This window comes from Rhipicephalus microplus, chromosome 9 (assembly GCF_043290135.1).
Source record: "Rhipicephalus microplus isolate Deutch F79 chromosome 9, USDA_Rmic, whole genome shotgun sequence".
NCBI classification, from domain to species: Eukaryota; Metazoa; Arthropoda; class Arachnida; order Ixodida; family Ixodidae; genus Rhipicephalus; species Rhipicephalus microplus.
The window spans coordinates 102,865,354-102,892,313 of record NC_134708.1 but is presented as its reverse complement, the minus strand read 5'-3'; the positions used below and the strand labels follow the sequence as shown (position 1 = coordinate 102,892,313).

The window sequence follows — 26,960 nt, the reverse complement described above, 5'->3', positions numbered from 1 at the left end:
ACTTCCACCAATTCACATTGCCTTAGCATGACTCACATGGTAGCAGCTGCACCCTTCTTAGAGGTGCTGGACGTTGAAATGACTGATGGTAAAATTAGTAGACATGTTTGCATAGAATGAACAAGTTTATATACTTTTTAGTGACAGTGTGGTCTAAGTAGTAGAATTACAAAGTAAGAAGGTGGGAGACCAGGGCATGAATTGCCTGCAACAATGCTTACTTGATACTTGATACAAAAATAGAGGTTCGCTGATATTTAAACAAAAGTGATGCTCAAGCGCATCGTCAAAGTTAGCAGCCAGGCACGCAAACTCGGGTAATCTGTAACACTTAAGAATCAAGAATCCAGAAAGCTTATTTTCAGCAGTTGTTAGGGATCATAGAAGAGGTCTTCGGGCTCAAGTGGGCGTAGACAAGCTGATGATGATGACTCCAGGCGAAAAGCAGCGAAAATGCAGCTTGATTGTGCCTTGGGATCCGTACAAAAAGGCCATGTTGACATTATTTCTCTCTACACAAAGAAACAAATTAAAAACATGGAAATACTGGAAAATATAAAACATACAATTTAAACCTGTGAAAGCAAGTGTAATTCATGTATACGTATTGTAAAAACAGAGAAATAGTGATGTTGCATAGTATATTCAAAGATGCTTGCTTTTAAACATTTATAATACTTTATAAATTTATAGCACACGAATTTAAAGGAAGTTTTTACAAGATACAGTGAATGCTATGTGTGTTGATAGAAGTTGATGATCCTGTTTAGTGATACTCAGACGTAAAAAGAACATTCAACGTTTTACTGATGTTGCTAAAATAGATACCCTAGCTGTACTTGACATTTGTTCAAGACATTCGGCATATTAAATGATAGTGATTGCTTGCCGTAGGGTGTGCGCCATCGCAGTAACAACCATTTCTCCTGGCTTCTTTCTGTAGGATGGCCAATTTTTTTTAACTACAGAGACTGCTTAAAAATTTCTTAATAGTGTCATTAGAAAAGAAGTGCAAGTGTAGTATGCGGTGCTGTTAAATCAAAGTGTCGTTTAATATTTCATTGTGAACAAGAAATGGTCGAGTGGTATGAGTATGAGAAATGTTCTAGTGGCATCGCAATGATTTCTTTTGTAGCAGGAGGATTCTGCCCAGATTTGCAGCGTTTTTGTTCCCCACATAAGTGTGCAAAAGTCAACACGGGCGATGAACAGTGTGTTATATATTTGCATATTGACACTGCGGGGAAAGAAGCTGAAGACAGTGATTTCACAAAATGTTCCATGTGAGCTGCCCACCTCATATCAGCAGAAAGGATCAAACTCAGAAGTGAAGTCAAAAATACTGTTGCAGTGATTCTGCTTGGGCGAAATCAGTTTGAAAGGATGTTCGCTTGTGTGCGTCTACTGAGTATAAAACAATATAAAGCTCCGACGCGAGGGCTAAGGACATTTCGATGACCAGCACAGTTTTAAACACCTATGTTTTAAACAGGCTGCTTATTAGCATTCTACCTCAAACAAATTTGTCGACTGTGCCTCTGTTTCGTCCCGGAAGCTCCAAATCAGCCGTCGAATGCAACAATCTCCGGTCTGTTTCCTAGGTTAGCCATGGCCTGTCTTACTGTGCTACAGCAAAAAAAAAAAGAGAAACACACGTGAATCCAGGGAGTACCGGGAAAAAGATGAGCAGAACGTAAATATAGAGGAAAATAAGTAAGAGAATGAGTGTTAGTGTTTACAGTTTTGACAGCCACAATACGAATGTGAAAGATACTGTAGTTCGAGGTGAAAGTATTTCAAAAGAGTGGTGCACTAATGTACAACAAGGAGTGGAATGAGAAGCAACAGTAAGGATGAACGATGTGAAGGTTACAATGAAGAGGAGGAGAAAGATGGTAGTAGGGCGAGAGATAACGAAATGAACAATGCAAGAAAGATCCGTAATGTTATGATCTGCGGTTTAACGTCCCAATCCACGATTTGATAATGACAGACGCCGTAGTCGAGGCCTCCAAATATTTGAACCACCTGGGATTTTTTTAACATGCACCTACACGTGAGCACAAATGGACTCAGACATTACACCCTCCATCGAAAGTATAGCGGCTGCAGTCACGATTCAATCGTGCGACCGTCGGGTTGGCACTCGAGCGCTATAACCACGAAACTATCATGGTGGGATGAGAGAAAAAAGGAGTGAAAGATGGTGCAGAAAGGGAGTAACAAAGAATGAAGGCCAAAAAAGAGAAGATTATATAAGTTTATAAAGCCAATCTGTGTTTATGATGGCTGCGCTGGCTGGTGTGTGTGTGTGTGTGTGTGTGTGTGTGTGTGTGTGTGTGTGTGTGTGTGTGTGTGTTTAAACGTACGCACGAAAATGTGTACAATTTTCACGTATTCCTCGTGTAGTGACGTGGTTCTTTTCTAACTCGTTTTTCTTTTGCAGGCGCCTTTTTTATATGCCTGAGCCATTGTTGCTGCGAACGCAAGCAAGGCCATCGTCATTTGTTTCCCAACAAAAATATTTTTGCTATCTCTTGCACCTGAAAGGGGAGGAGGATCTTACTGCTAATTAAATGAAGTTTGTTCAGCACCATTATCATGGCAAGAAGAAAACAGAGATACCCGCCGTTTTCATTTCTTTTGTGTGTGTGTGCGTGAGTATGCAGTATAAGGTTGCAGTGTAAGGTTTGCGAAATAGAGGAAATCTTGCCGCACTCATCTGAAAAACAGATGTGTGAATGAACGAATGAAATTGTTGAAAATAAACGGTCCAAACAAACTTTTCTGATCACCCTTGAGATTGATTTGTGGGGTTTAACGTCACAAAACCACGATATGATTATGAGCGACGCCGTAGTGGAGGGCTCCGGAAATTTCGATCACCTGGGGTTCTTTAACGTGCACCTAAATCTGAGCACACGGGCGTACAACATTTCCGCCTCCATCGAAAATGCAGCTGCCGCAGCTGCGATTCGATCCTGAGACCTGTGGTTGAGCAGCCGAGTACCTTAGCCACTAGACCACCACGGCGGGGCATGGTCGCCCTTGAGAGGCCGAATTCACTTATAATATTGCGACGTTAAATTGTGACACTATCGTAAGAACAAATTTGGCACAACTTCATAATGACATTTTTTCGGATTCCTTGATCAGTAGATAAAGCTAAATATTTCATAATGAATTTAATAAACAATGAAAACGTGGAACTCACAGTAGAAAAAAAACAGCGCCTTCCTTCAGGCGTTTGTAGAGTCCAACTCTTCAATTTGACTTTATGCAGTGCTTTCGCATAGAAATGTGTCACAGTGGCCTCGGATTTTTTTTCGCTTGGACTCTACGAATAAAGTACACAAACTCGGTTATCGTTCATTCATTCAGATAGCGTAAAAAGCCCACCTATCGACCGTATGGATGAAAGTGTTACACTCCAATCAAGTTTCAAGTTCCTGCGCAGTGCTTACAAATAAAACCTTCTTTATTAAAATAAAGAAGGCATCAATATGCGCTTCTTTAGATATTGTGTTACTTCCTTAATGTAGGGCCACTGTGACCTTGCCTGAATTCTATATACATTTGGAGCTTTCATACAAAGATCACCTGTATTTTATATTTTACAATTTCTTGATGAACCCCGTCTTCAATACTTTATGAAATTCTTCTTCGTAATGTGTAAGAATGAACACACTATAAATGGTATGATATAGTGGACGGATTTCACCTCATTGATAGTGTGCAAAAGCTGAAATGGAGAGTAGTGCTTTCAACTACTCTTTTGGACTTTATTTGCAAAGTGTAATTTCATTTTCGTAGTTTTTATTAATTGTTTCGTAAATGTCTTACAAGATCTTGAAGGTATTCTGACCTGGCTGTACTCTTTGAAGCGCTCATTGTTGAATTTTTATTGAATACCGATTATGTTAAAATTTTAACGCGACAGCATAACAGCTAGTTTGGTGGAAATTCCAGCCTGGGTGTCCCTGGTTGTGAATAAATATATGTTGTCTGCATGACCGAAAAAATGAGAAGTATGCCAATAAAATGATTATTAAACATTTACGGATCCTAGCAGGATAGAAGCCAGGTTGTTCACGTGAGAAGCAGGTGGTCTACTACAATGCACGCATCCACTTGTATACACAGTGAAAATAATTTCCTCTGTTTTGAAGTGCACTGAAACTAACTTTTATGCTTTACGAACACACTCTTCCCGTATGCGGCCTCCACACTACAACATGTGATGTCATAGTAATATTGCCCCGTCGCGGTCGTATAGTGGCTAAGGTCCTCGGCTGCTGACCCGCAGGTCACGGGTTCGAATCCCGGCTGCGGCGGCTGCATTTCCGTTGGAGGCGGAAATGTTGTAGGTCCGTGTGCTCAGGTTTGAGCGCATGGTAAAGACCAGGTGGTCGAAATTTCAAGATCCCTCCACTACGGCGTCTCTCATATTCATATGGTGGTTTTGGGATGTTAAACACCACATATTATTCAATTATCATAGTAACATTCGGTTGTACAGACCTACTATCAGGCATCCGAGCAGACAACGATGTAAGTACTTCGTGGTTTATTGTCGGCTGCTTATTACAAAGCACGCGTACGTAGTCCCTAAAGAAACACGTAGGGGGAGTACAGCAATTTGAAAAATAATTGACCATGCATATTTGCTCGTGGTTGGAAGGATGCTAGCCTTGACGCATACTGCAGCTATATTTGAAAGCTTCACTGACTGAAGCCACTTAGATTTCTATCGATTACTCTGTAGATATGCACAATGTAAACTTCTCGAGTAACACCACACAACTGAAAGTGTGCACTTCTCGGTACGCGCGAGCAAATTACACAGGAACCATGCTGTTAAGAGTCTCGATACGAACAAGCTTTATTGTTCGTTCGACTCGATTGGCTCGGGGTCTGTTTCGCACCTCCTCTCCTTCCCCACGCCTTAGTTGGCGATACAGAAGGCTGGAAAAAAATGTCAGTCTGCGACACGCTGGCAGCGCCATTTGCTGCACCATGATGTGTTTTGCAGGTGACCGCAGTACTCCCTCCTAGTGTGAGCACGAGTGAAAGAAAAAGTCGAAGCGGCCACTAGTACAGGCCGAGTTGGTCTGGCGCACCTGTACGTCTTCCACTGTGTGTGCAGTAAAATGTATTTTCTTGGGGATTTCCCACGTTCGTCGCTCCCAATCGTGAGAGATTTGGAGCTGCCCTGCAGATTTTAGTTGTATATATAGAGGTTCCTGTCGTTGACTCTGCAGTTGGTTTCAGTATGCGTTCGCTTAACTGGTTCATTGACTCACTTCCTGGTGGCCGCGCCTTTTGATGATACTTGTCATACGGCGCATAACTTTGAGGGTCCCACTGTGCGGTGGTTGTAACGTATCATGTATATTAAGGTGTGACAATGTACAATCACCAGCAAGGACGAGTTCTCGCTGTCAGTCAGGCAAAAGAACTCGCATGCCAGGCCCAGGGTTGTGCCGCAGACAGGTTCTGCAGCGCTACATCCAATGTCCACCTTGAGCGTGGTGCGTACGCCCCAAAATACAATGGGCAGTGTGTAGAACCAAGAGTGTTCTTCGCTTGCCATCACTGCATCTTTCCACTGCTGGTGAAATCGCTCAACCATCCCATTTTTCATTAGAATGCAAGCCGTCGTTTTCATCTGCGATATACCAATGAGCTTCGTCAGAGCGGGGAATAATGCGTACTCAAATCGGCTTCCTCTATAAGCTGTTATGGATGATGACACGCCGAATCGACGGAGCCAGTGGCTAACGAAAGCACGACAACAGTTTTGGATGTACTTCAGTAATCGGAATTGCCTCTTCTGAGCGCGTGAAAATATCCACACAAGCTAGCAAGCATAATTGGCCCTGACAGGGTGGTAGCGGTTCGACTATGTCGTCTAGTACATGGCGGAGTTGAGCATCAGGCCCCGGAAACACCTTCATAGAACCCAGGCACGGAGCAGAGGCTCGCACCATGGAGCGCAGGCACGGGAGACACTCGTGAGTTCACTGCCGGGAATCACGTTTAATGCCAGGCCATAGGAAATTTGCTGTGATGTGGTTTTTCGTAGCCCGAATTTCTGAGTCCACGCTTGACAAGTCGATCGGCACAGACGGAGGACGCGTGAAGAGCGTACGGGTTCAGGTAGTGAAGCAGAAGATGAGGCAGGCGTAGGGAGCACGTGCGGGGTGAATTATTGCGCTGCACGTGTAGAAAGACAGAAGTCACTCATCATGCTGATAATTTATGCGAACGCGTACGCGCGTAAAAAAGCCTAACAGCTTCGCTGTAAAATGAAGTTCGATGGCAGTCTTCGCACTCACTTTGAAAAAGTTCTTTGAAATTGTTTAAGTTAGAGTATCTTTCTTCAATATAACCCTAGCAAAGCGAGGCCAATACCTCGGTACGAAGGTGCGCGGACACAAATAATCTTGACTTGGCAGTGGACGTAACGCAGCAAAGACCTTCTGTACCTGGCGAGGAGAACTACTGCAGATTTACCGACATGAACGACTTTTTAGGCGGCGCAATTTGTCGTCATCGTAAGCAGCCGCCATTGTGTTGTGGTGTATTTCAGCGGGTCAGCTTAAGGCGACGACTAGGCTACATGAAAGAGGATCGGTGGCAGCGTTGTTTGCTCTTTTCTTGTGGTGAATGTTTGGGATAAATTCAGATACGCACGGCGTCTGTCGCTATTCACGGGCACTATGGGCACGCCCATGAGTATAAGTTGACCGGAGGGCATACGTGAGAGGCTTGTGGTCCATTTAGACAAAGAACTTGGTACCTTACAAGTGTTACCGGAAGGACCAGACTGTTACGTAATCGGCCAAGATTTCGCGTTCAAAGGTGTTGTACCACTGTTTGGTGGGCATCAGTTTCCAGAAAAAAAAGCGATAGATCGTCATACTCTTTTGAAGCATTATTGAAGTGCTACACACACAGCTGAGTTTGATGCGTGGATCATAGCGTAATGCGGAACTTCTAGTCGGACGTTTGCTAGGAGCGCAGTGTCGCCAAGACGCTTCTTAATCTCTTATAAGGCTGCTTGGGGTGCGCATCCTTCATCTTCTGAAGCCCCTTAGTGGCACCTCCTTGTGTCGACAGCAGGTAGTGAAAAGGCTGCAAATAGTTGCACACGAGGTTACGAAACAGTGGTTGTAGTTCACGAGACCATGGAGCTCACGGAGATGACGTTTAGCGTTGGGTTGTGGCAACTGCTCGAATGCTTTATCTTTGCATAATGAGGTTGGATTTCGCAGTTCGAGGACACCGGGTGAAGAAATGGCAGCTCGGGCACCCCAAACTCTTCCTTGACTGCGTACACCAGTATTCCATGCTCTGCCATGCGCTGAAACATAGAACGTAGACGCACCTCAGAGTCGTCTGGTGAGCTGCTTGCGATGAGTAGATTGTTGAGGTATGCATGACAGAAGTGGGGGCTGCAGAAAGAGAGAGAGAAGTAAACGTTTAATTCAGAAAACAGTTTTCCGAGCGAGGAGCGATGTCCCCCTAAGGTGGGAAGGTTCCCTAGTACAAGAACCCTCTGGCTTCGACCACCCTCTTGGCCCTGGCGACGAGTTGTCGCTGGCATTTCAGGTCTTCGAGGACGAGCTTACGTCGTTAATAAAGTGCTGAAAGGTCTTACTGTAGTTTCGCAAGCCTAACTACATGCGGAGGAACTCGAATTGAACACGCCAAACGGCGTCATTATTGCGGTGTTCGGAATGTCTTCTTGGGCCGTGACAATTCGATAGTAGGCACGTACGAGGTTGATCTTGTCAAACCATGCAGGTTGACCATGAAACGGAATAGGCTGCAGCGAATAACGGTTGGGTACAGTTGCTCGGTGTAATGTCATCAGGACTAACTACGCCAACATTTGTTGTGCGTGCCGTGCGAAACGAAAATGACTCTGTGATGACGCGGTATATATTTTTATGAAGATGCATTGTAATGAAATATATTGAGATCGAAATATAAAAGGAACTAAGGTTGCCCCGCTTGTTTAGCGTGTTGTGTGAGGAGAAATGAACAAAAAAACAACCTGGTAAAAGACACACACGAGATTTATCACATAACACGCAAAGAACGCTAGAACAAAGTTACATAAACACTGAGACTAAGCTAAGTGAGGAAACAGCTAATATGAGTTCTGTGAGAAAAGTCCGAAGACGTCACGATATGATGGAATGCACGACAAACACTGGTGTGCAGGGCAGGAGGTTGCGAGAGGCGATGTGGAGCGTGGCGCGTCTTGATGTGGAATGCTGTGGCAGCGATGACGCTTAATGGCGCGGCTGCAACTACGGAGCAGTCCACGCGCATCGGGGACACGATGCTCTATGTAGGGAATGGCCATCCCGTCGAGCAAACAGCTTGCGTCAAGACGTGATGTTTGGCACAACCGTGATCAATAGCCAGTCCACGTCCGTCGCTGTACTGAACGGCTCACCGTGGAGAAGCCTCACCGAGATCCATGAAGCTCTACGCACGCAACAGAACAGCAGGCCAGGCCGCGCCCGTACATGCACTACTCGCGCCGGCAGCGCCGCCCCAGCTGGTGGTTGGACGGCAGTGGCACGGACCGCGGCCTTTCTTTGGCCGGAACCTGCGCCACCGGCACCTGACGCTTCAGCCCGCGGTCTTCCGTCTCCCGCTGCTTCGGCTCATCCCCAGCCACAAAGCTTCCTGCCACGTAATTTTCACAGGTGTTATAATCATGTCACATCACCTCTATAGGCCACCACAAGCTATTAGCCGATTAGCACACAGTAAGCACCAAATCCCACACGCCTTGTCCTGCACTTCTGTCGTCGTTTTTTTACTCATCACAGTACGGTTAGAGTTCAATACTCACTGCAGGGTTACTAGTCTACTGGTGTAGACTTTGGGCACCATGTGCAGTGAGGATGCCTAAGGGCTCGCGGATGGGTGGATTATGCTGAGCTCGAGCATGTGGTCGAACTCCTGTCATGCTAAGTTCCGGTTAGGGGGGGGGGGTACATGCGGAATGGGCGTGCGTAAACCGGGGGTCTTGTGATGGAAATAATGTGAAAGGCATTGTTCTTTACGACACCACCAGTCCGTGACGCCCACATCAGCTCGGAAGATGGCTTAAGATAGCCCTAAAGAAGAAGGGCCTGGTGATATCAAGAGCACAGGGCGGAAAGATGGATGCTTAGGTGGCTTTACACATACTTCTGCTAGTGAGATGGGGTCCTCTGTACGACGGTTGCACTCATCAACAAGCGGTCTGAAGTGACGCGATTCCTTTCCCAGGATAGCAAATTTTACGTCAGCTACCAAGAATATTCATCTAAATGTCTCATCGAAGCCAAGGTCGAGCGAGAGAGAGCGGTGCCTTACGTCGGTTTCGTCGTGGTATTTACATCTTGCAATGGGGACGAGCTCGGGCTTTCGAGATTGGCTCGCTTCTGCCTTCTCACTTCTGCCGCAGTGTTGACGAAGAAGCGGGTGCCTTTCTCCGGATCAGTAACGAAGAAGACAGACGGGCGACTTTCTTTTGAGCCGGTGGTAGCTTTCACCCTCAGTGCGGTATCTTCGCGTTTCTCAATTTCTCGCGTCACTGCACACACTTCCGTGCCGTGTGACTGAAACTGCGGTGGTGCCAACATAGCTGCCGCTGTTGTTTTGCAGCACGCCGAAGAGTACTTTGGTTTCCGCTTCACTGATGCTGCAATGGTGTCGGCGAGGTGAGAGATTTCTGTCCAAATCTCCAGCAAGGCGGGAGACAGCGAGACTTTGACAGCCACAATGGCAACAGCAGAGTAGGTGATGCTTGTAGTGTTCCTACTTAAAATAACGGAACAGCATTAAAGCTTCAGTATGGAACTGGCGTCCATCTTAATCTGCTTTATTTTTTCACTTCGTCCTCCTCTTCTCTCCTGCCCCGGCCCTCGCGCTTCTTCATCTTCTGTCCAAAGGCTCATACCGCTTCACCCTTCCCGCTTTCTTTTAATTACCCCTCCTGGGGTAATACTTGAAGACATTCCCAATTGAAGCACATTCAACAGATCCACGTTCACCAGTGTACCAGACAGTCTTCAAAATTCCGTTCTGGGTGGCTGTCTTGGTCACAGAGTAAGGCCCATAAAATTTGGCACTGGAATCTCTTATTCCTTTTCTCACTAGTACGAGGTCGGTGACTTGAATGTCTGGCATGTCTGCTCGATGCCTCTTGTCGAAATTCTTTTTCATTCGTTTTCGGTACCTCTCCTCCTGTGATTTTTGTTGCCTCTCCTCGACAATCTTGAGGTTTTCCAAGAGTCCCAACTCACGGTCTGCCTGCAGAATAGGGGTCTCTCCTGTAGAAGCGTACTGTGGACTGCACCCCAAGCCACTTGTGTAGGATCGGTTATGATGTTTTACGGCTGCTTCTAAAGAACATTTCCATCCCCCAGGAAAACTATCGTACATCTTGATGTATTGTTTCACGTCCCGTATGGCACGTTCTGCAAGCCCATTCGCCGCAGGATGGTATGGCGCACAGAACTTGATCGATACATTGTGATCTCGAGCCCATCTTACTAGCTTTTCACTCTTGAACGCGGGGCCGTTATCGCATACGATTGTCCGCGTAGTTCTAAACATGTCCCTTTCGAGAAGGGTTATGACGCTATTTGCATCTTCTTTTCCTGCTCGTGCCGCGACCATCCTGGTGCATTCATCTATGGCCAGCAGAAAAGCTTGCGTTTTTCTGACTCCTTCCCGTTTCTTGTTAAGTTCGGCGAAATCCAGGTGAACTACTTCAAAAGGCACGTTCGAGTGGCAAGGTAGTATCATGGTGTCCGTAGGCTGTTTATACTTGACTTTGTGTACTTGACACACATGGCATGAACGAACGTACTGACTAACGTCTTTCTTCATGTGAGGCCACGTAAACCTCTTGACCAACTTGTTGTAGGTACGCCAAAAGCCGTCGTGTCCTCCAGATTCTGGGCTATCGTGGTACAAGTAAAGCACTTTGGAAACAAGAGTTGGTGGGACTTGATACCGACCTTCCGTAAAAACCAGTTGTTCTGAGCCTTCCCACAGCTTCACTTCATTGATTTCTTCAGATTTTTCTGTGTTGTTTTGTACCATCAATCTTGATAGAGCATCTGCATCGGTTAAAAGCGGTCCGGGTCGGTGCGAGATGGTAAAGTCAAATTGCTGCAAGTAATTCACCCATCTGGCGATACGCCCTTTAGTTTGGGTCATATTCAAGAGATGAGTGAGTGCCTGGTGATCGGTGAACAAAGTGAACTTCGTACCTTCCAGGTACGTGCGGAAGTAGTCAACGGCCTTCAGAACCGCCAGTGCTTCTTTTTCCGTAGTAGTGTAGTTTGTTTCAGACGGCTTGAAAGTGTAACTGTAGTAACCGACTACGTGTCGCTTTTCTCGGCCAGATGCTTCAATACATTTTTGATACAACACTGCACCAGTCCCATAATGTGAGGCGTCAGTGTTCAATTCAAAGGGTAAAGTGAAATCTGGTATACGCAGAACGGGGTCAGAAGAAATTCTGTGCACCAAGTCACGGTAGACTCTCTCACATTCGTCACTCCATTCAAAGGGAACTTCTTTCTGCGTTAAGCGCGTGAGGCATCTAGTTTTGACAGCAAAGTCCTTTATGAAAGATCGGAAATGTCCTGCCAATCCCAAAAACACACGCAGTGAATGGACGTCATATGGTTTCTTCAACTGGGAGATCTTCTCGACGGACTCTTGTTTTGTGCTTTTGGTGTTCCCATCGAAGACTCTTCCAAGAAACACCACTTTTTGTTGAAAGAACACACTCTTCTTAAAATTAACCTTGAGATGTGCCAAGCTCAAGGCGTTTAACACCTGAGACAGATGGTCCTGATGCTCAGCCTCTGTTTTGGAGAAGACTATAATGTCGTCTATGTACACATTACAAAAAACACCAAGGAATGGCTTTAGGACGTCGTTCATGATCTTCTGGAACCACGCTGGCGAGTTTTTCCAACCGAAAGGGAGCCGGTTGTATTCGTAGAGATCGAATGGCGTGATAAAAGCGGTGTACATTTTTGTTTCTTCGGTTAGTGGGATCTGCCAGAAACCTTTGCATAAATCGATGCGGGAAAAATGTCGGCAACCCCCGGTCTCATCTATAATTGTGTCGATCTTCGGCATAGGAAATGGTATGAGTTCTGTCTGACGATTGAGAACCCTGTAGTCGGTGCATAATCTGAAGGTTCCGTCTTCTTTCGGTGCGATCGTTATGGGAGAAGCGAAGGGTGATACCGAAGGTCGTATGATATCAGCATCTAGCATCTCCTGCAACTCTTTCTTGAGCCACATCTTTCGCTCCCTTGACATATTGTAAGGTGCTTTCCGGATGACGGTCTTGTCAGCGAGTTCGAAAGGAACCTTGTGGGACTTCATCGCCTGAGGATAGCTTCCTATGCATACAAGTTCAGGGTAGGTCGTTGCGATATCCTCCGCGCACTTGACAACTCGTAGATTATCTTGTCTACCCTGATTTGTCTCGTTCCTTGCTACTCCTTCTACTAGAACCACATCGTCCCAGTACACGTTGATCTTTAGTTTCTTTATATCTGGTCTTGATAGCAAAAAGTCGTACGTTACCCCCTCTATCACCAACACTTCGCTCTCTATTTGCTGACCCTGGAACTCGATGTTTACCAAGGCCCACTGATCATGCAACGTTACTTTTCCATCATAGCCTTGTACTCGTAGAATTCTTCCACTATGCAAGCGATTTGCATCCACCAGCTTGGCATTTATAATGGACACAGAAGCACCGCTGTCTACCAGAGCCATCATATGTTTGTTTCCTACTTTGACGGGAATGTGATTTCCAGTGCCTTGATGTCGGGCAGTGCAGTGATCATCTGGTCCCGCAGCTCGAGATCTTTGTTTCGCTTGTAGGCGTGGTCGCCTATGGCTCGAGAGAGATTGAGGCCACCGTTGACCCTTCCTTCCTTCGTGACGCGACCACCGGCGTTGCGTATGCGGTTGTACTCAGCAGCATCCTCCGGCTTGTGGTCGAGTGACATGTCCAGAGCCTGGCCAGAGCGACAGACGACGCAGCGCGAGTCACCCGCATTTGCCACCACAAGGTGGCGTCCCCGGATGAGGCCAACAACAGCCGTGCAGCCACATCATTTGGAGTCATCGGGTGGGACTGATCACCCTCGTTTATTAGTTTTTTTCTGTCGAATACTCCTGAGCTTCAGTGTCGATATTATTCACTCGACCTCTTGGAACACGCCAGGGCAAGTTATCTGTGCGAGTTGCGAGGTGGCTCGGTTCTCGCTGAGCGCGGCTTGACCAGTCCGATTTACTCCGACTGAAACAGCTGCTTGACTCGGCGGTTATGCTTGTTTCCGAAGCTGATGGTATGTTCTGAAGACACGCGAGGAGGTCATCTAGAGTCTTTGGTGACAGTATTTGCACTTGCTTCAACACGTTAGTGTGCAATCCATGCATTATTAAGGCAACTACGGCCGTAGATGGAAGCAAAGGCTCCGCCAGCTTTAAAAGACGGCGTTTCTCAAAGAAGTACTCGACAAGGCAGCTTTGCTCAGACTTGAAATTAAGCGCCGTGTTCCATCTTTCTACTGGATTGCTTCGGAATGCAGTCAAAAACTTTTTCCTCCACTGGCTCCAAGAGTCGTCACTGTCTTCCAGAATGCATGTTTCATACCACTTTCGCGCAACACCTCTCAAGTAAACGCGCATGTTGGTGATTTTAGCCTCATCAGAGAGCCACTTGTTTTTTCCAGCGGCATATTCGTAGAAATCAAGCCAACTTTCTGGATTTGAAGACACACCGTCGAAAGCATCAGGTTCTACGAAATTAGGTGTCGGTCTCTCAGCATTCAGAGAGCTTATAAGAGATGTCATTATTTGGTTTTGTTGAATCATCTGTTCCTGTTGCAGCTGAAAAGCTTTCAAAACGAGGCTCACCTCTTCCGTCGAAGATCGTGATCCTGAGTGTTTTCGACGCGCTGGTTCAAGAACTAGGTCGTTGAAGGTCGCCACACGCAAGTTCACTTTCACAGCACCTTTCCGTCGTAGTTCAGTAGTGTCTACGGCTGCCTTAAATAAATAAACAGTCTCATTTGGAGTCATCGGGTGGGACTGATCACCCTCGTTTATTAGTTTTTTTCTGTCGAATACTCCTGAGCTTCAGTGTCGATATTATTCACTCGACCTCTTGGAACACGCCAGGGCAAGTTATCTGTGCGAGTTGCGAGGTGGCTCGGTTCTCGCTGAGCGCGGCTTGACCAGTCCGATTTACTCCGACTGAAACAGCTGCTTGACTCGGCGGTTATGCTTGTTTCCGAAGCTGATGGTATGTTCTGAAGACACGCGAGGAGGTCATCTAGAGTCTTTGGTGACAGTATTTGCACTTGCTTCAACACGTTAGTGTGCAATCCATGCATTATTAAGGCAACTACGGCCGTAGATGGAAGCAAAGGCTCCGCCAGCTTTAAAAGACGGCGTTTCTCAAAGAAGTACTCGACAAGGCAGCTTTGCTCAGACTTGAAATTAAGCGCCGTGTTCCATCTTTCTACTGGATTGCTTCGGAATGCAGTCAAAAACTTTTTCCTCCACTGGCTCCAAGAGTCGTCACTGTCTTCCAGAATGCATGTTTCATACCACTTTCGCGCAACACCTCTCAAGTAAACGCGCATGTTGGTGATTTTAGCCTCATCAGAGAGCCACTTGTTTTTTCCAGCGGCATATTCGTAGAAATCAAGCCAACTTTCTGGATTTGAAGACACACCGTCGAAAGCATCAGGTTCTACGAAATTAGGTGTCGGTCTCTCAGCATTCAGAGAGCTTATAAGAGATGTCATTATTTGGTTTTGTTGAATCATCTGTTCCTGTTGCAGCTGAAAAGCTTTCAAAACGAGGCTCACCTCTTCCGTCGAAGATCGTGATCCTGAGTGTTTTCGACGCGCTGGTTCAAGAACTAGGTCGTTGAAGGTCGCCACACGCAAGTTCACTTTCACAGCACCTTTCCGTCGTAGTTCAGTAGTGTCTACGGCTGCCTTTTCCACAACCAGGTTTACGAGTTCTTCCGAGCTGAGCTCACGAGGTAGGTCTACCGCTGCTTCGTCTTGAACTTGGTACTTCGAAAAGATGATCTCCTCGGAGGTCTCGTCTATGAAGAACGTCACCCACATGATGGCTTCGATGGCCGGCTGCGCCAAAATAATGTAGTGTTCCTACTTAAAATAACGGAACAGCATTAAAGCTTCAGTATGGAACTGGCGTCCATCTTAATCTGCTTTATTTTTTCACTTCGTCCTCCTCTTCTCTCCTGCCCCGGCCCTCGCGCTTCTTCATCTTCTGTCCAAAGGCTCATACCGCTTCAATGCTCATGAATCCATCAGCTTGTGCGGCGATCTTGTGGACGTGTATCTCTCCAAAAGCTGTGGCACCTATACGCACTGCTACGGCCAATTTTATGATAAAAAGCTCCCACTCAATGTGACTGGTGAGGCTTGTTGTCCTGGCCGCTAGTGGCAGCATCTGGCGCAGCAAGTGCCTTGGTCTGCGGCCGGCCAGTCCAGTCTCGCGTAGCAGCTGCTGTAAATGCTCCTACTCTGAAGGGATGAAACAGCAAATCAGTACCGCTTTGAACACTCGATATGCATCTTCTGTTGGTGGGACAAACAGAATCACGCGCACCTCGTTTGCTTGAGCAGGTCAGGTAATGGCCACTACGTGGTGGTATTTGGTTGTGTCGCCTGTGACGTGGCATGTGATGAACGGAGCAACCACCTGGACAAGCCAAATTGCCGGATCGCTGGTTCAAAAGAGAGGAAGTTTCATTCTAATACAACCACTGTCGGGCTGGTAACAGGGTCGTGGGGCCCCTTGTTCGCGACTATGGGTGAGCGATTGTTGGTACATGCGAGGAACGCAGAGAGAAAGCGTGCTGCTGAGAGTCTCGTTACTAATGTTATTGCTTGTTTGACTAGGTCAACTGCGGGACCAGTTCCTTCTTCTTCTTCCTCTCCGCACCTTTGTTGCCGGTGCAGACAGAGGGAAATGTCTTTTGGCCTGAAAAACGCTGGCAGGGCCACCTGCTGTGCCACGATGCGCTTAAGCTTCACCACACGCTAAGAAGTGGAAGAATAGCGTATCGCTATAGCGCTCCTGCTCTTAAAGAAAAAGGTTAAGGGTCCCATCTTTTGTTTCAAAACAGTAATTCGCTCTGTTGCCAGGTTTGGCCACTTCGCGCTAATTTGACTACATCTTTAGGCTGATGGCAGCACTAGCGTTTTCTTGGCCACGTGGCTTCCTTTTCGCTTGCGCAATCAAACTGCCTAATGGAGTTAGGCAGATAACGAAGGTCAGGAGTAAGGACAGCGTAGTAATCAAAGCTTGATGTAGGCACATAGGCCTGTACCACCTTCACCCTGTACCTTTTGTTTAACATAGTGATTATACTTGCTACCCTCTCACTGGTGCTATAGTATTCCTCTACGTTGCCAGTGATATTTGCAATGTTTATAGGCTTTCGCGCAAATTAGCAAAATTCATGCCCGTATTCTCGACGATGATGATCTGGCAGACGCTTCATTGTTCGGCTGTGCTACCTTCAGTCTTCCAGCATTAGCAAGAAACGAACACAAACCAATTCGTACGTTTCGTATATCAGTGAATATACCGAACCGTTCATGATGCAAGATATTTGATTCGTTCTTGCGAGACGCGAAATTTTCGTGTATATACGTGGCAACTCGTGCATTTGATTATAGCCCTCAGAGTACACCTAACAGCTTCGCGAGATTTTGTGCAGTCACGTTGGATAGATAATTGTTATTATCTGACCTTTGCAGTGGAAACTCACCTTGTTTAACGTACGTGTAGCTTTTTGTCATTGCTTTCGTGGTGAATAAATCTCAAAAATTTTTTTGTACGCGGAAAGTAGCGCAGGCTCGTGATTTGCTCTTCCGAACATTGGTCAATGCGGCGTCGCTTGATTGGTACATTCGTTGATAGATCACGGAACTCTGCAAGCAAGTCGCTTCTTAACGGGTGTCGGAGCGGAATGTTGTCCGCGCCCAGATCATCGTGGTGAGTGACGCCTTGTTGGTGTTATTGAAGTCGTTCGGTGGAGAGAATTCCTCAGATTACTTTCAGCAGTGGTGTTCAAAAACATCTTGGCGTCGAGGATTTTTCACTGGCCATAGAACGCACCGAGAGGGACAGCGAGGATGAACGACCAGCTGCTAATTCACGAGTAGCGATTTACACTTCACGTCCCCTCGTACGTTATAGTTTTCTTACGTTCGTAAGTCGCTTTATATTTATCGTATAGTATAGCTCAACGAACTCAAAATAAAAACATAGTTTTCCTTGCGCATTGCTTGTAGCACAATTACAGTGGATATGTCGGAGCTCCGCATGCCGCCAACACCCGGGAGCTCGACCGGCCAAGCGAAATAGTTAGAGCAGTCATCGCTAGAGCGTATACAACTTCATCTTTTTCGCTATTTCAGTGCGCGTCACAATATACGTATACATATACATAATATTGGGCAGCTATATTTATTTACAATCTAGGCATTCTTTAGTTGTGGTAATTATTGATTCCAAAATTTTCGCGTTTATCTGCCAGCTAGGCCGCTTTGAGAAACAAAATTTTTGGAAATTTGTTTTTTTTTCTATTCATGCTGAAGTTCACTCTAAGCATTTTTAACACTATTTTGGTTTTCAGAAAAGTTTATTTTTGTACAAAATAATCGCAAATCTCCAGGATAAAGTTTTTCTAATCCCAAAAAATAATGCAATTTTTCCCATATTCTACGTTATGAATTGCTGTGATGAGGTTCAAGGAAAAATTTTCACGACGCGGTGTTGGATATACAAGTCTACGGCTAAGGAAAAAAAGTGTAAGAAAATTATTTAAACTATTTAAAAAGAAAATATTTTGAAGGTGGCCCTTGGAACGCTTTCAGCAACGGCAGTTCACCATAAGGCAGTTAGTCGTGCTCAGGGCTAACACTTGTCAGAGAAAGCGGCAAGGTGCGAGATGCATATCAGCGCCTCGTGAGGGGTCAAAAGTCTTGTTGCTTCGATAACTAGGCTATGACGGTTGAGTTCACTTTGCAATGTCACCCTTCTCAGCATGCCATTAAAAAATTTGGACGCTGTATGGCAGCTCGCTGTTTCGTTTGCACATTTTGCTACCAAGCTGGGCCGTCTGCAGAATTGGTTACGAAAGATAGAGTGCAAAATGTGATTTAATATATGAGAAGCATCACATCATGAACTGCGGCAACTTTGAGTGTCTCTATCTATCTATCTATCTATCTATCTATCTATCTATCTATTTATCTATCTATCTATCTATCTATCTGTCTGTCTGTCTATCTATCTATCTATCTATTTATATATATATCTATCCTACGAATTTACGCTCCCCTGCCTGTTTCTATACAGTATCGTTACCAAAAGTAGTATGGAATAACATGACGGTATGACGAGCATAAGTGACTAGTCATAACATGAATATGATGTCTTGATTTATATTTCATGGTCTTGCTGCTCGGGCGAAGGTTTTTGTGTAGAAGACATATTGCAAAACTGGTATGGTGGGACATGACTGCATGGTGAACATAAGTGACAGACCCTAAAGTGGAAGGCGTGAGATGCGTGTCGTGTAAGAACAGGACTACATGCCACGCTCATGATGCGCTCACGACAATTTCTCAAGCTTAATGTGTACAAAACCTGGTATCATGTGATGCGAATGTACGACGAAGGTGAATGACATGTCCAAACATGATAATCATGACATGCCTGTCATGTAAAACATGACTACATGCTATTCCCATAGTACGCTCATGGTCGTTTCGCTTCACATATACCAAATTTGTTGGTACGTGAGGTCAATGACTGACGAAAGTATATGACCAGTGCAAACATGATAATCATAATATACGTGTCATGCCAAACATGACTACATGCCACACTCATGATACACTTGCGGCCGTTTCACTAGCTTCGCATATACCACATTTGGTATTGCGTGACACGAACGCACGAGGAATGCAAATGACACGTCCAAACATGAAAATCATGACTAGCTTTTCATTTAAAACGTGACTCATGCTACGCTCACCAGGCACTCACGGTCGCTTCGCTAGCTTCACACATCCCAAATGTGGTGTTCGTGATGTCGATTGATTACGAAAATATATGGCTGGTGCAAACGCGATACTCATGACGTGCGTGTCATGTAAGAACTTGACAACTACCACGCTCATGATGTGCCAATAGCCGTTTCACTACTTTCACTTACACCAAATTTGATCATTCGGGACGTGAATGAACGATGTCCTAACATGATCGTAATGGCATGCGTGTCATGTAAAACATGACTACATGCTACGTTCATAGCGCGCTCGCGGCCGTTTCGCTAGCTCCACATATACGAAATCTGGTATCACGTGTGGTGAATGGACGAAGAAGAAAAATCACACGTCCAAACATGATATTCATGACATGTGTACTATAGAAAACATGACTATAATCTATGCTACTAGTGTGCTCGCGGCTGTTTCGCTGGCTCCTCTTATGCCAACATTGATATCACGCGACATGAATAGACGGCGAAGGTAAAGGTCACGTCTAAACATAATAGTCATGGCATGGAAGTCAAGTACGGCGTAATTTACATCTACCTCGTAACGTAGGGCTTATTTTGAAGTGGCATATCAACCGTCCTCATCCGCGCTTCGCGTATGATCGATTCCCATTGTACGTGGGATCTGAAAATTTTTCGTTTCGGTGTTTTTTTAGGAATTCTCTGTTATATTGGAACTCATTTTTTGTAATAAATTTGTTAGTTGCATCTGTCTCAGATTTTCAATCACGGACAACGCTGACCTTTCACGCTCAACCAAAGACAGCACCGCCAACATGGAAATAGTCGTATCTGCGAGATGAGTTAAACACTGTCGCGCTGAATGTCAGTGACTTAGTCCCCTGTAATCTATTGGAAGCCTGACACATGTTTTCGGCGGAGCCTATCGAGTTTTCTTTTTGCCTTAATATCGCGGCGCCTTTGCTCTCTCCAACACAAGCCCATGCTTCCTTGTATCTTATCGCCCTTTACGACAAGGTAAGGTAAATGTCGTTAATGGAGAGTCATGAAGATGTCGAGGTTAACGGTGGGACAGCTGTATATTAAAAGATACACGTGAGTGCCGAAGAAAAATTGGACAAAGGCATGTCAGTTGTGACAATAAAGCATTTTCTAAAGGAACGCCTGCTTAGTTGAGAAACTTTTCAGATGTTCGTTCCAGTCAGTGAGGAGCATGCATGAAGCCACGGAGTGAGTCACTATCGCAACGCTATCAGTAATGCTTCCGGATATCGCCGCAAAGGGCAGCCGCGTGCGACGCGACCGCTGCTCCAACCTCCCAGTCAAGCATTTTGTCTCTCGAGTGGCAAGCCGACTGTCAGCCATGCCTTCCGGCGCCGACGATCCTGCACCACCTGAACACAGGACGAAACATGGGCTCCGAGAGTTCAAAGATGACATAGTGCTCTTTTTCAAGACTGCTTATTCGTACTGCACCAGGGAAGATATTTGGCTGCTCTGTCTCATGATATTGACTTCGTACAGCGTCAGAGCAGGTACGTATTGAAAACCTCATCTGTTTTCTTCGCAACACACAATACTTAGATTTATCTTATCCTTTCTTTATTTGTAAGAAGGCATTTGTGCATACATTCTGTACTACCTTATTTTCGTGTGTGATCTAGGTAGGACCACAAAGACTCCGTTTTCCACCGTTTTGTATTCAACGTATACCACATAAAAATTTACGTTCGTTTGTCACGGATAGTTTAGAAATGCGGACACACTGTTGAATAATGAGGTTCATAGCTGATTGCTATCATGCGCAGCAAATGTTTTTTTTTCCTCCAATTCACTCATTCTTTTTCTCTTCACAGATCTTTCTGCAGACATGAAGTATGCTGTGAATCATCAGTGGTTTTATATGTTTGCCACCACATTCTTTGTAATAGCACCCGTAGTTTTTGTTGGCTTTCTGACTCGAGATTGGATAATTGACAAGGAGGACACCTGTGGCCGAGCTAACTACTCTGACATTGTGTGTGGTAGCCTATACAGGTGAGCTAGTGAAATAATATGCACTCTGTTTGTAGCGCTGTTGGTGGTGTGCAGATTGAGATGATAAATGTCCACTAGTTGTGCAGTGTGCTATTTCGTCGCGAAATGAAAAATATTCATGCAATACATTGTATGGCGATGAGACAAGGCTAACATGGGTGCGTGCGGAGATACGAAGGCCACACGAAAGTTTTACTGCGGAAACACAATGAAAGGAAGCAGATAACGCTGCAAAGAATAAGCGTCTTTTTTCTCTGCAGCAGTCTTTCGTGCTTGCACAGTACGCTACCTATTCGGTATAAAAAAACTGGCCTGTAAAAAGGACCTATTAGACCATACTATTTTTTAAAGCACTAATTTGAGTGCAAACACTCGACGCAAGCACACACCCAGGTGTCAAACTTGTACAACGCTCACTTTCAGCTGATTTATTCTTAGTACGAAGGCTTGAATATATACAACTATCACATACGCGCACTAACATTCTAGAAGGCGAACAGCATGCACTATCAATATATACAGTTTATTCTCTCACACTTGTGAGAGGACAAACATTTCACCTAGTCTTTAAGGGCTGGCTAGTAGTCATCACTTCCCGTGTTCTACAATTAAACTTCTAGAAAAGGGATTCAGTGATGGAGGCAGAAATGTTGTAGGCCCGTGTGCTCAGATTTGGGCGCACGTTAAAGAACCCCAGGTGGTCGAAATTTCCGGAGCCCTCCACTACGGCGTCTCTCATAATCGTATGGTGGTTTTGGGACGTTAAACCCAACAAATCAAAGGGATTCAGTGAGGGCCACGAGATGGGCTTCATATCCATAAGCTGTCGCAAACCTTCAACAATGCACCAGGCAGGCACGATGTACCGATGGTGTTTGTGGCACCCGATAAAATTGGGAAATTGTGCCAACTTATTGGTGATTGCGAAAATTGCGGCTGCGAAAAGAAGTTTGAGAAGCCTTATGTAAAATCTTCGACGGGAGTCGTTACTTAACGCCCTTATTCGGCGGCAAGGTAAACATCGTCCAAACCAACCGATGTATGAATGAGCGGTTACGGGCACTCGCCCAAAAATTTACAAAACAAGATGACAAGCATACGCACCTGGTTGCGCATGTAATTTTGTGCTTTTGTGACGCGCGATTCTCTGAGACAGATTCTAGGCATAAGTGCAAGGAAAACTACACGTGAGGCATTATATAGGTCTTTTTTCATAAAAAAATAGAGTCATTATGAAAGCGCCCCTTTGCTATCTTTGTTCCCAAGCAAATACCAGTTTATTGGTTCCTATCTGTGAGAAGATAAACTGTATGTCTTGATCGTGTAGGCTGATGGCCGTCTTCGTTGTTCATGCGCACATTTGCCACATTCATATATTCAAGCTTTCGTGCTATAAATAAATCATTTAGAATTCAGCACTGTGCGTGTTTGATGCCCGGTTTAGCGTGTGCGTGAATGTGTCGTGTGTTGAGTTAGTCTTTCAAAATGTTCTACCAACTAGCCCAACAACAACTTCTTGGACCCTTGTCTTGAGCTATCAACCACTTGGGCACATAATTGCCTCAATGACGCAATAATGCTTTTCTGCACATGCTCCCCAATTGAAGCACCGCTCGCATACGAAAGAAAATGGCAAGACGAGCAACTGAAAGTTTGCGAAGATAAATTTTTGAACGGAGTTTCAGTGCTGTAGCAGGAATTTCAGCAAGTCCACTTGTCGCAACGTCTGCTTCCACCCGACTTTCCCTGTGTATGAATTTCTAATCGCATTTATTCGGGCAGCTATGCTGGGTTAGGCCAGACATTATGGTTTTGCAGAATTTTTTCTTGCGCAAGGCAGTGCAAAGTTAGCTAGTCACTCTTTTCTACTACAACGTTATCTCGAGCCTGCACCACGCATTCTTTAGTCTTGTGTTTGTATTACCACGGCCGCTGGATCAAAAACAAAGTGCGGCGTGCTGCGTCGCGTCGCAGTCAATGGGTGAGCGGGTCTGGGCAGAGTTGACAGATTCGGCTGGTTTTTTTTTTTCTTTAGGAAGGCGTTGACGTTTCACCGTCAAAGCGGACGGCACTCCGTGTTTAAATATGGGTGCGTGAGTATTTGTTGGTGACCGTGTGCTTTGACGTGTGCTTTCTCGAGCTTTTTTTTGTGTACGATCGTGTGTAAACAGTAGCTTGCCACATGTTTTCTGTGTATGAGGACAGTTTTATAGTGTGCGCATTGGCCGTTGTGTTTTTTTTTGTTTGTCTTAGTGGTGTAATGCAACGAGTCAGTTGTGCCATTGTGTGTGCCACTGTGCAAATTGAACGCGACAAGACGGGCTAGCGTGCAGAACTAAGAATTCCCCTGAAATATACTGCAGCGCAAAGCATGGCTGAAGAATATATTGCTCGGCAAGGACCGTCAGAAGAGAAAACAAGTGAAAGCCGAGCAAGTGGTCGGTCGTGTTCTTTTTACATTTTACTGAGAATGACTATAACAAGAACTGCAAGATCAGGTTTTTACTTCCAACGGCGATCTCTACTCTGTTTTGCGATTATTCGCACTGCGTGCAAAAGAAAAGCACCCAGCGCAGGAAACACCGACAAACTAATCCAGCTGATGACGCAATTTACGCGCAACAGATTTGTCAACTGAGTCATATTTACTAGCCTACCCAATCTGCTGTAGTTGCCATAGTACCTGTAACAAAGACAACGATGAAAAGCTAATTTCAGAATAAAGGGCGTCCGGGCCCTTCAACCATTCTCCTCAGTGCTTGCATCACTGACTGCTTGGTCTTGAAGAAAGAAGTAAGGCGACTACCAAATATTACCGCAACAGAACACTTGTTTACTGTTCAGGTATATGAAAGGCCAGCATTCATTGAGCCCCATACTTTATGAATTACTGAAACGAAGAAAAGTGGTTATGCGAGAAGATTTTTCTTCCAAGGCTCGCCGTGCTAGGGTGATGCTGACCAACTTCGCCAAAAAGCTTCTTTGCCCATTTAACCTGCGTTACAACATACCTTTTGCTAATGAGAAATTGTACTGCTACGACTACGTTACTGATGGTTTGCGCAAAATAGGGCCATCCAGATACATCATTACTGCCACTTGGGTCGCAAAGTTATCTTCGCGGCAACTTCGTTCGGGTCATCAATTATTTACTTCCTGGGAAAGCTAGCAAAAAGCAGGAGGGGGGGGGGCGCTTGCGATGACCTCAAAAAATTGATCATACTTTATACCAATGTTCGCAACCTTCTAAGAAGGATGAAATTTTTGAAACAGTTAATGATTATAACAGCGATATTATTGCGGTAACATAAACGTGAATCTGTGAGAAAATTCGGAGAGAAGAACTACTGCGCTGCGCAAAAACTACAAAATATATCGCTGCGACAGACGTAGTAAATGGGGCAGTGGTATTCTTCTTGCAGTGAATCAGAGAATACAAAGCTACACTGTTGCAATGGACTCGGTATTATAGGCAACTTGATGTTGCCTCAGCGTGCCTTTTGAAAAAGTTGTCATTGGCGTATGTTACCACCCACCACCCGGTTGTTCAGGTTTTTGCGATGGCCCTGCCGCAGTGCTCTAGTGGCTAAGATACTCGGCTGTTGACCCGCAGGTCACGCGATCGAATCCCAGCTGCGGCGGCTGCTTTCCGGTGGAGGTGGAAATGTTGTAGGCCCGTGTGCTCAGATTTGGGTGCACGCTAAAGAACCCAAGGTGGGCAAAATTTCCGGAGCCCTCCACAAGGGCGTCTTTCATAATCATACGGTGGCCTTGGGACGTGAAAGTCCACATACCAATCAAACAATGAAGTTCTTGCGAGGACTTGCGCGATTGCCTGCGTCGCTTGAACGTTTTCTTTGCCGGTGCAGCTGTAATTTTACACTGTAATTTCAATTTGACTAACATTGTGTCGTCAACTTCTTATTCATAATCATCGCCTAACTCAGCTGGATTAGAGAATTTCATTCGCATCTGTTCTGATTTATGTCATACGAAACTCTAATATTCCTACACGTGTTACGAATACTATATCTTCCTTTTTTTTGACAGCGGAGCCAGACATCGTATCTTCTGTGACCAGCATACCTGGTACAGCGATCGCAATATTATTCAAGTGCATATCCTCCTACAACTCTCATGCATGTGTAGTTAGCCTAAAACAATACGCGATTACAAAAACACTGGCTTTCACTCAATAAACAATGATTTGGGCAGCGTCTTAGATGACTTCTTACCGAACCACACCAAACGATTGGTGCATAGCCACTGGGACTTACTCAAAGCTGAAGTATGCAAACTAACTGGTAAATATATCCCCTTAAAAATTTTTTTGTAATGCTAGTGCTCCATGGTACAACAGATACGTTAACCATCTTTGTAATCGTAAGAAAATGTTTTATTGTGTTGCTGTCCAATCCGCATCCGATAAACGTTGGTCAACTTACGAATCTGTGGCTGCGACTTATTTATCTGCGCTGAAACACGCTAAGTTTTCCTTTTTGAGTAAAACTCTACCAACTATGCAGAACGATAACCCTAGACAGTTTTGCGATTTTAGGCCTGGCAGCGAGAATCGCACTATAGCCTTGCTGACAGCTGATGGGCATCTCGTGCCCGACGTAGAAGGCGCATCTGTATTAAGCGTCCTATTCATGAAGGCTTTCTCACACCAGGTGACCATCAATAACCAAATAACCTTGCTGTCACCCCCTTACCTACCCATGGATGCTATTTTAGTTACCTCCGAAGGTATTCGTGCGGTCAATCAAAAACCTAAAAACTCACCATCATGTGGAGTTGATGATATCAATACAAAATTCCTGAAAAACACTGTTTAATACTGCTCTCTTATCCTGCCATGCATTTTCTCACCGTCATTAAAGCACTGTAGTCCTAATCCGGAAGACTGCGTGGTTGGTAAGATAGTACCTGTTCAAAATTACGAAGTAACACACGATCAATTAGGTTTTCCTCCAATATCGCTCACATGTCTTCCGTGAAAAATACTTCAGCTTATGATTTTCATTGGCCTTGTTAACTTTCTCAACTCTAAACAGTTTTTCACACTGTCCTAACCTAGGTTTCGTAAAGCTTATTTCTATTGAATGCAGCTCTTAGCCTTTACTAACGACCTGTATGTCCTACTTGATTCTGGATTTACTATTGACTGTATTTTCTTTTTAGAACATTCGAAGGTGTTTTACACGGTTAGTCACCAGCTATTACTTCTAGAGTTGAAACTTTTGAATCCAGATCCTAACGTGCTTAACTGGATTCGAGCTTTTCTTTTTAAAAGAACACAGATTGGTTCTGCTAATAATATTTGCCCCTCCGTCCAACCGGTGCTCTCGGGCGTTCCCAAAGGCTGTGTTGGCACCCCTGCTGTTCTTAATTTTCATGAATGGCTTGCCAACTAACCTCTTATCGAAGGTATGCCTATTCACTGATGACTGCGTAATTTACCAAAAAAATAAGTTACGAAGACTACGTTACTCGCTTCAAACAGACCTAAATAACATATTTTACAGGTGTCCACTAAAAAACATGTAACAACATTTCAAAATAGTAAGCCAATGCGTGTGTGCCGCACTTCACTTGCTTGTCCACAGTATTAAATAACGATACTTACCTCGAGGCTGTTTCATCTTACAAGTATATAGGTGCTCATATTTTCAAACTCCTGACATGAAACCACCATCTGAAGTACATCATCGCCGAAGCTAACCGTCAATTCAGGCATTTTCGCAGAAACTTCTGCATGGTCCCGTTCATCCATTAACCCTTT

General features: G+C 45.1%; 1 protein-coding gene across 8 annotated transcripts in view; it reads left to right on the top strand.

The window, feature by feature from the left end:
- Positions 1-20,381: 20,381 nt before the first annotated feature.
- LOC119163118 (XK-related protein 6) overlaps positions 20,382-26,960 on the top strand; it is a 177,315-nt gene continuing 170,736 nt past the window's right edge. For all 8 annotated transcript variants that reach the window (XM_075874188.1, XM_075874185.1, XM_075874183.1 and 5 more), the window contains exons 1-2: positions 20,382-20,673; positions 20,995-21,175. In XM_075874188.1, the coding sequence (XP_075730303.1) occupies positions 20,397-20,673; positions 20,995-21,175 (458 nt within the window). In that variant the 5' untranslated portion in view covers positions 20,382-20,396. The remainder of the gene's footprint in view (positions 20,674-20,994; positions 21,176-26,960) is intronic.